Source organism: Nannospalax galili, unplaced genomic scaffold (genome assembly GCF_000622305.1).
Source record: "Nannospalax galili isolate Female #2095 unplaced genomic scaffold, S.galili_v1.0 scaffold1153, whole genome shotgun sequence".
Lineage (NCBI taxonomy): Eukaryota > Metazoa > Chordata > Mammalia > Rodentia > Spalacidae > Nannospalax > Nannospalax galili.
In genome coordinates, this window is record NW_008333036.1 from 338,009 (window position 1) to 350,445 (window position 12,437).

Genomic DNA, 12,437 nt, shown 5'->3' on the forward strand with positions numbered 1-12,437 from the left:
GAAGGCTGTCTATCTGACGAGTTTGTATTCATGCTCAGATGCCAAGGAACTCAGAAAGTAAGTGACTGCGACCAGAAATAGTCATATATAGAGATTAGAAATGCATGTGAAAACATCTCAGTGTCAATTGCCTTAAAATGAATTTTTCTGTATGAAACTGTGTAATTTAACAACGAAGTGGATATCTTTTTTAAACGTTGGAACTTCATTTAATTTTATGTCTTATAGAGTTTACAATGAGTTAAAGATTATATAAGCTTAATAATTCATCTGTAAACCTAAAAATGTACAGCCAATTTTGAAAGAGATGTACCCTAGCTCAGAAAAATGTTATTGAATAGGTTAATTGTGTTGTAATGATATGCTTCTTCTAAGTATGTTGTTATTAAATAAATCATTTAAAAAAAATGCAAAATGCATTTAGTTGATCCCTAGAAATTCCCATAGTTTTTACTAGTGCCCAAACTGTTTAAAAGTCCACAGTCTGAAGTCTCTTCTGAGACTCAGGGAAATCTCTTAGCTGTGTAAGTCCCTGTAAGATCAAAAGACAAGTTACATACTCCCAACATACAGTGGAACCAAGTGCACATTACCATTCCAAATGGGAGGAATAGAAGCATAGTGAGGAAATACCGGAACAAAATAAGACTGAAAACCAGCAGGCAAACACCAAATCCAACTTCTGGGACTTGACTTCCAAAACACTTAGACGACTTTCCAGCTTTGCTGTGTGAAACATTCAGCTCTCTCTTGGGCTGGTACCACTCCTTGTATGCAGGTCTTCTTGGCAGATGTCTCACAGCTCCAGCATCACTAACTTCTTTTTGGGATCTCCACTGCCAACGAGTCTTTACCTTCACAGCTTCATGCAATGGCCTATCAGTGCCTTCTTTATGCAGAGGAAACCCTGCTGCATGCTGCCGGGCCTTGGCGACTCTCTGAAACCTCAGTGCAAGGAACCGATGACCCCTACATTCTTGCATCTTTCACGCCTCTAAAGCCAGCACCAGGTGAATGACACTGCCAGGTTTAATTGAGGCTGAAATGTATTAAGGTAAGAAACAGCTAGCTTTGGATGTACCTGGGCAAAGTGCTCTGTAGACAGAGGGGAGAGCAAGTATACTGGTCTCAGATGCCCATAAGTTCACAGTATGTTTGTAACAGAAACTACAAATAACATGAAGGAAAGACAGTACTACTAAAACTGTGATTGGTGCTTGGTGTAGCAATATACACTTGCAGTCCCAGCACTCAGGAGGTAGAGACAGGTGAGTAGTGAATTTTAGGCCACATTGGACTATTGAGACCCTGTTTTAAAAAGTGAAAAATAATAAAAGTTTGGTGAGGTTTGCGCAGTTGTATGTTGTCAGGATTTACAAATTCTGGTTAAAAACGGGGTATGTAGGTTCCCAACTTCCCCCTTCATATGGTGATGTCAACCTTCCTGTAGCTGTTAGACCTTTCCTTGAACATCTCTCCTTCAAGGTCGTTACTTTACCTTAGAAGGCTTCCAGAGTGCTGTGATGGTCCTCTCCACAGCATTCATATGTCCATGAGTCCACTCTGCTTAGAGTCTTGGGTTGAGTCTGTCCAAGTTACCACATGCTTTAATATCATATAATGATTCTTGAAGAGACCTTTTGTTCTCATCCTACAGTTTGGAAGTGTAGTGCTAATGATAGTCTAAAGTCCTGGTATTGAAAGTTAAACATTTTAAATGATCAAATTTCTTAACTATTGATAATTCCTAATACCCAGTTCAATTTACCTTCTGTTTCCTTTTCATTCTTTCTCTTATATTCAAAGTATACCATGAACCCTTGTGAAAATGCCAAGTGTGGTGGCAGGCACTTGTAATCCTAGCATTGGGAGGTGGAGAGAGCAGGATCTTTGTCTCCCTGGCCAGTTAGTCTTTCATTACTGGTGAGTTCCATGCCAATGACGGGCCTTGTGTCAAAGGTGGTGGATGATGTTTCTCAGGATGACACTCCTTGCTACATCATGTGCACAATAGCTCATGAGGTGAGCAAATGTAAGATCCCAGTCATGAGTCACCTTCCTGCCATGAGGTAAAAGGACATGTGATCCCTCCACCTTCAGTATACCTTCATTCTACTCCATGCACATGGCTAAGGAGGTCAAATGACCTGTGACCCCCAGATCCTGCCATTCGTTGTACCCTCTTGCCACACCACATGAATTATCACTCATGAAATCAGAAATCATGCTAACCCCCCCAAACCTGCCCACCATCCTGTTGTACCACATGCACCCTGACTTGTGATTTCAGAGACTAAGTGACTCTCTTCCCCCTAGTGGCACTCCCTAACATACCTCATGTAGACCACCTATGAGGTCAGAGGATGTGTGAAACTTCCACCCCTGGCAGTGCCCTCTGCTGCACTTCATATACTTTGGATTGTGTGATCAGAGGATTCACAAGAACCCTGCTGATAGTGCGTCTTCCTGCTACACCAAGCTGAACTCATCTTGTGGGGTAGGAGGGCAAGTGATACTCTTCCTTTGGAAAACCTCCAGTCCAGTCTCCTGACTGAACTTCAAGCAACAACATTCTGAGCCAAGACTTGCAAGCAAATGGAACATCAAGTGCAAATTCATATGCTGACTCACTGTAGGTGTGACAGGAAGACAACCCACCAAGGAATGCTCTGAACTCTTTACAAAGCCAGCATGACACAGTGATAACAAACCTGATGGAGACACCACAGAAGAAGAAAATGACACACTCATCTTCCTGATGAATGCATGTGCAAAAATCCTCAAAGTACTTGTCAGAAAAATTTAAGAAAATGTCAAAAAGATCATTCACCATGATTAATTCAGCTCCATTTCACAGATGCAGGGATGTTTAAACATACATAAGTGGATAAATGTTACCCATCACACACATAGACTCAAAGACAGAAACTACATGATTGTCTCAATAAATTCAAAGGACTAACAAAATCCAACATTCCCTAATGATAAATGTGATGGAGAGACTAGGGGTGAAAGGAACATAGCTCAACATAATAAGGGCCATGTTCTTCAAACATACAACCAACATTGTGCTAAATGGAAAATAACCTCAAAGCATTCTCTCTAAAATCTAGAAAGGAGTGCCTACCTCCTCTATTCTCATTGAATATAGCGATTAAAGTCTTAGCTAGAGCAATAAGAGGAGTACATAAAAAGAATACAAACAGCAAAAGAAGGCAATGTATCCTTAGTTGCAGATGATATATTTCTATACATAAGAAGTCCTAAGAACTCCAACAGAAAATTCCTACAGCTGTTGAATGCTTTCAGTAAAGGGGCAGGATACAAAAGTTGCATGTGAAAATCAGTATTCTTCATAAATATTAAAGTACTAATAAATGAATCAGAAAATCCCAATTATTATTTTTTATTATTTTTGTGTGTATGAGTATATTAATGCCTGCATATATGTGAGTGCATCTGTGTCTTGCAATGCCGTGGAGGACAAAAGAAGGCTTCAGATTCCCCTGGAACTGGAGTTAAGGATGGTTCATAGTCACCATGTGGGTGTTGGGAATCTAGCCCAGGTCCTCTGCAAGAGCAGTCAGTGCTCTTAGCCACTGAGCCATCTCTCCAGCCCCTGAAAACCATAATTATTTAAAAAATAACTTCAAAAATAAAATGTCTTGGAAAAATACTAATCAAAGAGGTGAAAGACCCTGAAAGACCTCTACAATGAAAACTTGAAAGCACTGAAGAATGAAATTCCAGAATATACTAGAAGATAGAGAGCTCTCCTATGTTTGTAGATTGGTAGATTTAATATTATAATAAATGACCTTCCTACCCAAGACAACCTACAGTTTCAATACAATCCCAATTCGAATGTCAGTCTGTTTCACCATGGAAACAGAAGAAACACTGATTAAATTCACATGGAAGTAAAAAAGACCCAGGGTAGCTGAGGAAATCTTGATCCAAAAGAGTAATGCTGAAGTTATGTCCATATTTGATTTTAAGCTATACCTCAGAGCTGTAGTAATAAAACCAGAATGGCACTGATCCCAATATAGACAAATAGATCAAAGGGATAGAACAGAAGATCCAGATACAAAATCTACACAAATGCAGATATTTGATTTTTGACAAAGCTGTCAAAAATGCACTCTTGAACAAAGACAATACACAATAATGAGGTCCTACATAATAACGCTAGATGACATGCTAATATGGGTGATGGAAATTTCACAAGGTCCTCTATCTAGATGAAGATCTATAGGAAATCAATGGCTGCTGAGATAAGGAGAGTCAGGTTACTCCAGGTACAAGTTCTCTGATGGGTCATCTAATCCATAAACATATGTACAGGTGAGTGCCACTAAGTGGACTAAGTACATTATATGTGTAATATGTGTATATCAATGTATGTGATGGAACAATGTTTACCAAGAAAGAGGTCTTGAAGTTGAGAAGGAGTGGAAAGGGATGTGAGAGAAGTTGGAGGGGGAAAGGTTGGAGTGGTGATGAAGTAAATACAGTGTTCATGTATGAAATTGTCAAAAATTTAAAAAGAAAAATGAAACAAATATTTGTGAGGGTATTAGAAAAGTGAAACCGTATTCACTGTTGGTGGTATAGGTGCACCCATTATGGAAATCACTGTGGAGCTCTCTCCAAAATTACAAATAGAACTTCCATATGATGCAGCTATAGCACTTCTGAGAATATACACAAAAGAGTCTATATAGTACTACAGAGATACCTGAACAGCCATGTGTCTTGCTGCTTTATTCATAGTTACTAGGAAATTAATTAATCATTCACCAGCTGATGAAGAGATATTAAAACATGGTACATGTACACAATGAAATTTTGTTCAGCACTGATTAATGAAATTACAAAGTCAAAAATTTTTTTAAATGTTTTAATTGTGATGAATATACAACATAAAACTTATTGTCTTAATATTTAGTTGTACTGTTTAGTGACATTGAGTACATTAATTTTTGTTATATTTCCATTCACAGAATTGTTTCATCTTGCAAAACAAAGTTTGCTATCCTTTTCTTTTAAAATTTTTAATAGATACATGATTAGAAGAAGCATTTCATTACAGCTTTAACATATTCAGTAACATACTCCAGAGCAAGAGTACATCTCTTTTACAAGATGCTCCTAGTTTCTATGTTCACAGTTGAATTAATCCAGTTATACAATATGGAACTCAGTATAAGCACAGTAAAACATAAAATTAAATGAGTTTTTAACATTTAAAAAGATCTCCATTTAATTTTAGAATATATTGTTCCTTGCAGAAAGACTCATTGTTTTTGCCACTAACACTGAGATGTTGGCGCATGCATCTCTAATCTGTATGCATGTGATTATTACTAGTCATAATAGGTTGCACTTGGATCCTTGGTGCCTGTGTGTATGTCTATAAATTCATCGGGTAGATTTCAATGGTAATGTTTATCACCTCTACTAATGAACATGACATAAATTTCCATGCTTCCTCCTCAAATATTAATACATTTTCAAAAATTTTTGTTGATTTTTTTTGTGTATGTATATCACACAGAACATTCCAAACCATCTTATTCAACTATACAACCATTTCCCCTAGAACTAGACAACCTAGGAGGGCAAGGAGCAAAAACTGTCCTTTATGACGCTCTGACCAAATTATTATAGGCCTCAAAGTATGTCTGTTAAACATCCAGGAAAGTTAGTTCCACCAGTCTGGTGCTTTTAATTACCATGTGTCATGTAGATAAAATTCGGGCAAAGACCAATTGTTCTCAGATAAACCTTACCTAGACATATATTTCTTGATCTGCTATGTGTAATTTGTCAGTAGTTGTTGGAGTAATATGCTTCCTTTTGATTTTTAAAACTAGCTAGGCATTATTAGTCTTTCGCGTTGTCTCACCCTCCATCATGGTTTTCCCACTTTAGGTGCCCTCATTTCCCCCCTTTTCTCCCCTAATAATACCAAAAAAGTTCAATTTTTATTTTTCTCCTTTTCTTTAGCATTTTATTATGAATTTCAAAATCCTTTGGGCACACTGTCCTAAACAAATAGCTCTCCAGAGAAAGCCCCAGAACTCTTTTGAAGCTATTGTTTCAGTGTCTCTTGGTCAGTTGCCTCTTGAGATGTATATAATTAGCTTCATATCTCTCTAAGGCAAGGTAGTATTTGGCACTTTATGTGTGAGGACACAGGGAAATCTGAATCTTCCGAGATGGTGCTTGTTTCATACAGGTAAAAATGGATTTTTTCATTTTTTTAATTTAAACAATGGTTGAATAGCTTTATTTGCAGACATTAATCAGAGCTCGGAAGTGATATGCACATGAGTTACGTCCTCAAGCACATATGTGAGCATAAAGCAAAGTAGAGAACAGTCAGGAAACAGAATTGAACATCACAGTAGAACTGTGAAAATTTCCCCTGGAATATTGGAAAAAGGATAACTGACTGCATTAGAACTAGAACCACGCTGTATATAAGGGAATGCGATATCAAAACTGTAATATTTTATGTCAAGTCTAGGTTTTAATTACCCATTTTGTGTTCTGTTATGATTGAATGAATGTACTAATCTGTAACTGATAAATGTGCAAAATTTTGATAATACACATAAATAAAATGACCAAAATTATGTGTTTCTTTCCAGTGGCTTTTCAAAAGAGATTAAGCATAACAGCCAGGAGTGGTGGTGCACATCTTTAATTCCAGCACTTGGGAGGCAGAAGAAGGTGGATCTATGTGAGATCAAGGCCAGTGTTGTTTACATAGTAAGTTTCAGGCTAGCTGGGATTATAGAGAACACCTGCCTCAACAAACAAATGAATAACAAAATCCCCAAAAGAGATAGGTATAAACATAATTTTCTGTAAAACAGATACAAAACTACCAGATACTTGTTGGATTTGCAATATCAAGTCTCAGAGAAACCTGAGCAGATATAAATTTTAACACAGACTTTCCAATATAATGTCATTTTGCAGTATAATTGTGGCACTTTCAGAACTCTATCTAAACCTCCTTTGTTAGACCTATTTTTCTATCTTGCATTATGTAACTCATATTTGAATTAATTTTGTTTCAAAGTTATAAGAATAGAAAAGGGTTAAAAAGTTTTGTCGAGCAGAGATTTTTTTTTCTGAGGGTGGTAGAATGTAGAAAGAGAATCAGGGCAAAATAAAAAATACTTAAAAGCTGTTTCAACTGCGTATGATTTACTGAAGACCCATATCTAGGATATTTAGGTACTGAATATATGATCATTGTTTTGTTTCAAGAGCTTAGTACAAGTGAGTATTTTTAGTTTGTTCAACAAATAAATAAAATCGAACTCAGGTACTTAAGTACCTAGGGTGATATTGAACTGTCAGTGACTAAAATGTGTTACACCTATGATTTACCTATGTTGATTTTCTAAATAAAACTAAACCATGGCAGAATATGATAAGTACTTCTCCATAGATAAGTACAAAATAATTACTACCCCATGGTGCTGTCTTTCAGGCAATTCGGGTCATGTAGAATGTACTCTACAGCACTGACTCATGTCAAACCAAGTGGGAATACAAATTTGGTCACTAAGTTTTGTGAAGTCAAATTGCTAGAGAAATTTATTTTCTGTTCTTAGAATTACCACTTTTATTTTTACAATTATAGAGGGATTAAAAAAGGCATTTTTAGTTCTAGACTTGTTCATGTTTTTTCAGTAGTTAAGATTCCTTTTGTTTGAGGAGGGTCAAAGAATGTGTGTGTGTGTATATGTGTTTGTGTGTATGTGTGTGTGTATGTGTGTGTGGTGTATGTGTATCTGTGTCTTATGTATGTCATATATCAATGAACACAAATTATTTATGTGTATTTATCAGTAATTTCATGTTATTTCATTTAAAAAACACATTGGAAAAGTCAGTTGAGTCAGGAAATAAATTTCAAATAACCTACCAGATAGATAATGAACAAAAATAACTTACAAAAACCAGTATATTAAGCAAATTTCATAGTCTTGAGGCTAATGGTATATAACACTGTAATTTATGAAATGAGGATGTCACAAAGGAATTACTATATAGTCATACTAGTTTGGATTTTAATTTCATAATGACAAGACACTAAGCATAAAACCGATGAAAAGGGCTCTAAACCCAAATTAGCTTTTAATGATGTGGTTATGTCTTGAGGTGTCAGAGTGCCATGCTGTTCCCAGCCTTCCTCTTTCTTTTTTTTAAATTTTTTGCAAATTTCACACATATATTTTGAACATATTTAGAAAATCATCCATATCTGCACCCTTCTTACAGCCCCCTGGCTGATTTCATGTACTCTGTCATATATGTTAAGGTCTACAGAGTAGTTTGTGTACTCAAATGTCCTTCAATATGCACCCATCCACTGGAGACTGACTACACTGTATAATGACACACTCTTATGGAAAACCAGTTTTCTCTCCCTTAGTAGTTACTGGTTGTGTAGCTCCTCAGTTAAGGTTGGGGCCCTTCCTCATTTCTATATGCTAGGTTTTCTGCCTGGATTGAGTTTGCATGGATATTGTTCATGCTGTTAACATTGCAATAAGTTCATATGAGTAACTTCTCAGCTATCTAGAAAACTTCTGGCTCTTACAAACTTTTTGCCCCTTCTTCTACAACAGTCCCTGAACCTTGTGTGGCAAAGGTTTGATACAGGTGTTCTATTCGGAGATATATTCTCTGTAGTCTCTTATTCTCTACACTTTGGCCAATTGTGTGACTTTCTGGGTAAACTTGTTGCATGAGGAAGCTTGCCTGGTAAAAATTGAGAGATGCATTAATGGTTTTTTCTTCCTCTTATTCCACTATGCTCCCTGAGTCTTATGTGTTACAGGTAAAGGTTGCATTACAGACTGGGCACCTCACACTTATTCTCTCAAGTTTAACCAGTTGTGGAGATTTGTCCCAATTCATGTTCCTAACTTGGTGCACATTGTAACATTGTTTCAGAGAATGTAAATATAGATAAATCTATATTTACACACTGAGCCTGTTATTATCTGGAGTGTTTATTCTTGTGTTCAGTTAATTAAAGGGCCAGTAAATTAAGGCTATTGATACAAAGGTGTACTTCATGGTTATGGGGAACATTTGATAAACCTTGAAGTTAAATATTTTCTGGAGTGAGAGCAAGAACTTATGTATTTGGATAAGGTTCATAGACTCGGACATGTATGCAATAATTAATAACAATGAGTAGTTTTTTTTTTGTATTTCACGTGACTACATATTATCTTGAAATAAAAATACGAAGAATTTGGGTGTGAATTGCTTCAGTGTTGACTGGTCTTTTCTCGAATAAGAAACACCTCCGTACTCTGAGGAGAAAGCAGGAGCTATTAAATTCAGAAATATCCATGGAATACGGCACTTCACGACTAACACCAACTTCCCTGAATAGTCACAATTTAAAAAAATACATATATGAGGGTAATAAGAAATCTTTCCTCCTCAAGTTTTATGGAGGTATAACTAACAATGTATATATTTATCATGTGCAATGAAATGTTTAATACACATGAATGCTACAAAATGATTACATCAATCTAAGTATCAAATTCATTTCCCATTCTTATTTGTCATATGAACACTGAAGGTCTACTAGCAGTAATTTTCAAGCATGCACTGATATTCAGCCAAAGTCAACTTGCTCTGCAACAAATATACAGGAACTGCTTATCCTGTTCAATGGCTTCTTTTTCTTTTTTAAAAAATATCTCCCCATTCCCCTCCCAGTCCATCTAATTTTCCCATAGTCATCCTGGAATTCATATGCCTATGGCTTCTTTAGATTCCACTTTGAGATCTTCCAGCATTTGATTTTCTGCTTTTTAATTTCAGTTAGTACAATGACTTCTAGGTTTGTTCATGTTATTTCAGAAGCTAAGATTCCTTTTGTTTGAGGAGGGGCAAAGAATGTGTGTGTGTGGTGTATGTGTATCTGTGTGTTATGCAAATATGTGTGTTATCTATTAATGAACACATGTTATTTATCATTATGAATGAAGTCTCAATGAAAGCGAAATAATGTAATAATGTCATACCCTCTGATATATATTCTGCAAATTGGAATTTCTGTATCATATGGAAATTTCTCCTTTTAATTCTTTAGCTTTAACTTTGTATATGTATGTAAGATTATGGAGTATGTGAGTATGGCCTAATTGCACAGATGTGCACAGGTGTATGTGTGCATGCTTGTGTGTGTGTGTGTATCTGTGTGTGTGCAGTAACACACCACAGCATAGAGGCCAGAAGGGAATGTCCTGTGCTGCTCTATGGTTCCCTGCCTTTCTCCTTTGCAACAGGGTCTCACAATGAGCCTGGATCTAGTCTGGCAGCCCACAAGCCCCAGTGATTCTCTTGTCTCCACCTCTCACAATGCAAGCACAGGGTCATATGACCAGAATTAGTTTTATACTTGAGTCCTGGGATCTTAACACAGGTCCTAATGCTTATTAGAGTTAGTGAGCTTATCCCTTAAGTCATCTCTCTAGCCTGCTCTTTCCATTTTAACCTTTTCTTTATTTTTCTTTTTTCTCCAACATCTGCTATTCTCTTTATCTTTCACTGTGTTTTGGTATCAAACCTAGAATTTTCCATATGCTAAACAGACAGTCTATTACTGATATTACCATGGTACAAAATCAGACTGTATTATTAATTTTTTTGAAATGTCTCCATATGGCTTACATGAATGAATGTACTAATTTATATTCTCATCAGCAGTTTACAAGGGTACTCTCTTTTAAATTCAACCCAAACTTGATATCTATTGAATTTTTGACAAAATCCTTTCACACAGGTACAGTAACCTGTTCACTGAAGTTTTAACTTGTAATTTACTGACAATTCATTATTAATCATCAGTAATGCTCAGCGCTTGTATATATCTACATATATCTCTATCTATCTATCTATCTATCTATCATCTATCTATCTATCTATCATCTATTTATCTATCATCTATCATCTATCTATCTATCTATCATCATCATCTATCATCTATCTATCTTATCTATCTATCTATCATCTATCTATCTATCTATATCTATCTATCATCTACATATATAGGACTTTCATTAGTTTTAATGGTAAAGTGAAAACAGACTTTTCTTTTGGTGTAATTTTCAGTTTCTCCTGTTTCTTCCTTCAGGTAGCACTGACAGCAATCAATGGAAGGATCCAACCACTCTCTAGTGTCAGAATTTGTATTCCTGGGACTCACCAACTCTTGGCATATTCAGCTACTGCTCTTTTTGTTCTCCTCCATGTTTTATGTGGCAAGCATTACAGGAAACTCCTTCATCGTGTTGACAGTTACTTTTGACTGCCACTTACACTCTCCCATGTACTTTCTCCTGGCCAACCTCTCCTTCATTGACTTAGGTGTTTCTTCTGTTAGCTCCCCCAAGATGATTTATGATTTGTTCAGACAACACAAAGTCATCTCCTTTAGAGGTTGCATCACTCAAATGTTCTGCATGCATGCAGTTAGTGGTGTGGAGATGGTGCTGCTCATAGCCATGGCCTTTGACAGATATGTGGCCATATGTAAGCCTTTGCACTACCTGACCATTATGAGTCCAAGAATGTGCCTCTTCTTTTTAGTGGCTGCCTGGGTGGTTGGCCTTACACATTCTCTAGTTCAAATAGCTTTCGTGGTGAACTTACCTTTCTGTGGACCAAATGTTCTGGACAGCTTCTACTGTGACCTTCCTCGTTTTATCAAACTTGCTTGCATAGACACTTACCAACTGGAATTCATGGTCACAGCCAACAGTGGATTCCTCTCTGTGGGAGTCTTCTTTTTACTGATTATTTCCTATATTGTCATCATAGTCAGTGTTCAGAAACACTCTTCAGGTGGTTCCTCTAAAGCTCTGTCCACACTTTCAGCTCATATCTCTGTGGTAGTCCTGTTCTTTGGTCCTTTGATATTCTTCTATACATGGCCTTCTCCTTCCACACATTTGGATAAATTTCTGGCCATATTTGATGCAGTTGTCACTCCTTTTCTGAATCCTGTGATCTATACACTGAGGAATCAAGAAATGAAGGAAGATGGCAATGAAGAGAGTGTGCAGACAGCTAGTGAGTTATGGGAAGAGTTCTTGAATAGAATTTGTGGATTGTCTTCATTGAAATAAAGTCTTATTTTTCACAAAACTGAAAATAACTTCGTTGTCTACTTTGGTATTCTTATCTAGTCATATGTATATAGTGTTTTGTCTTCTGCTTAGGAGAGAGGGACAATCTCTCCTGAAAACAGAGAATTAAGTGTTTTTGTAAAGCAAAGATTATGAGTATCCTTAACTTGCATTCCTAAGGAATGATACTTATATTATATAATTTAGCCCTGCACATTAGGAAAGGATACATAGAGGCCTCTATACATGGGA

The 12,437-nt window shown here is 36.6% G+C and overlaps 1 protein-coding gene across 1 annotated transcript; it reads left to right on the plus strand.

Moving 5' to 3' along the window:
* The first annotated feature begins 11,210 nt into the window (after window positions 1-11,210).
* LOC103729767 (olfactory receptor 4F21-like) lies at window positions 11,211-12,153 on the plus strand. Its single transcript, XM_008827847.2, is given in 2 exon segments — window positions 11,211-12,098; window positions 12,100-12,153. Coding segments are annotated over 2 exon segments (942 nt in total).
* The last annotated feature ends 284 nt before the right edge of the window (window positions 12,154-12,437 follow it).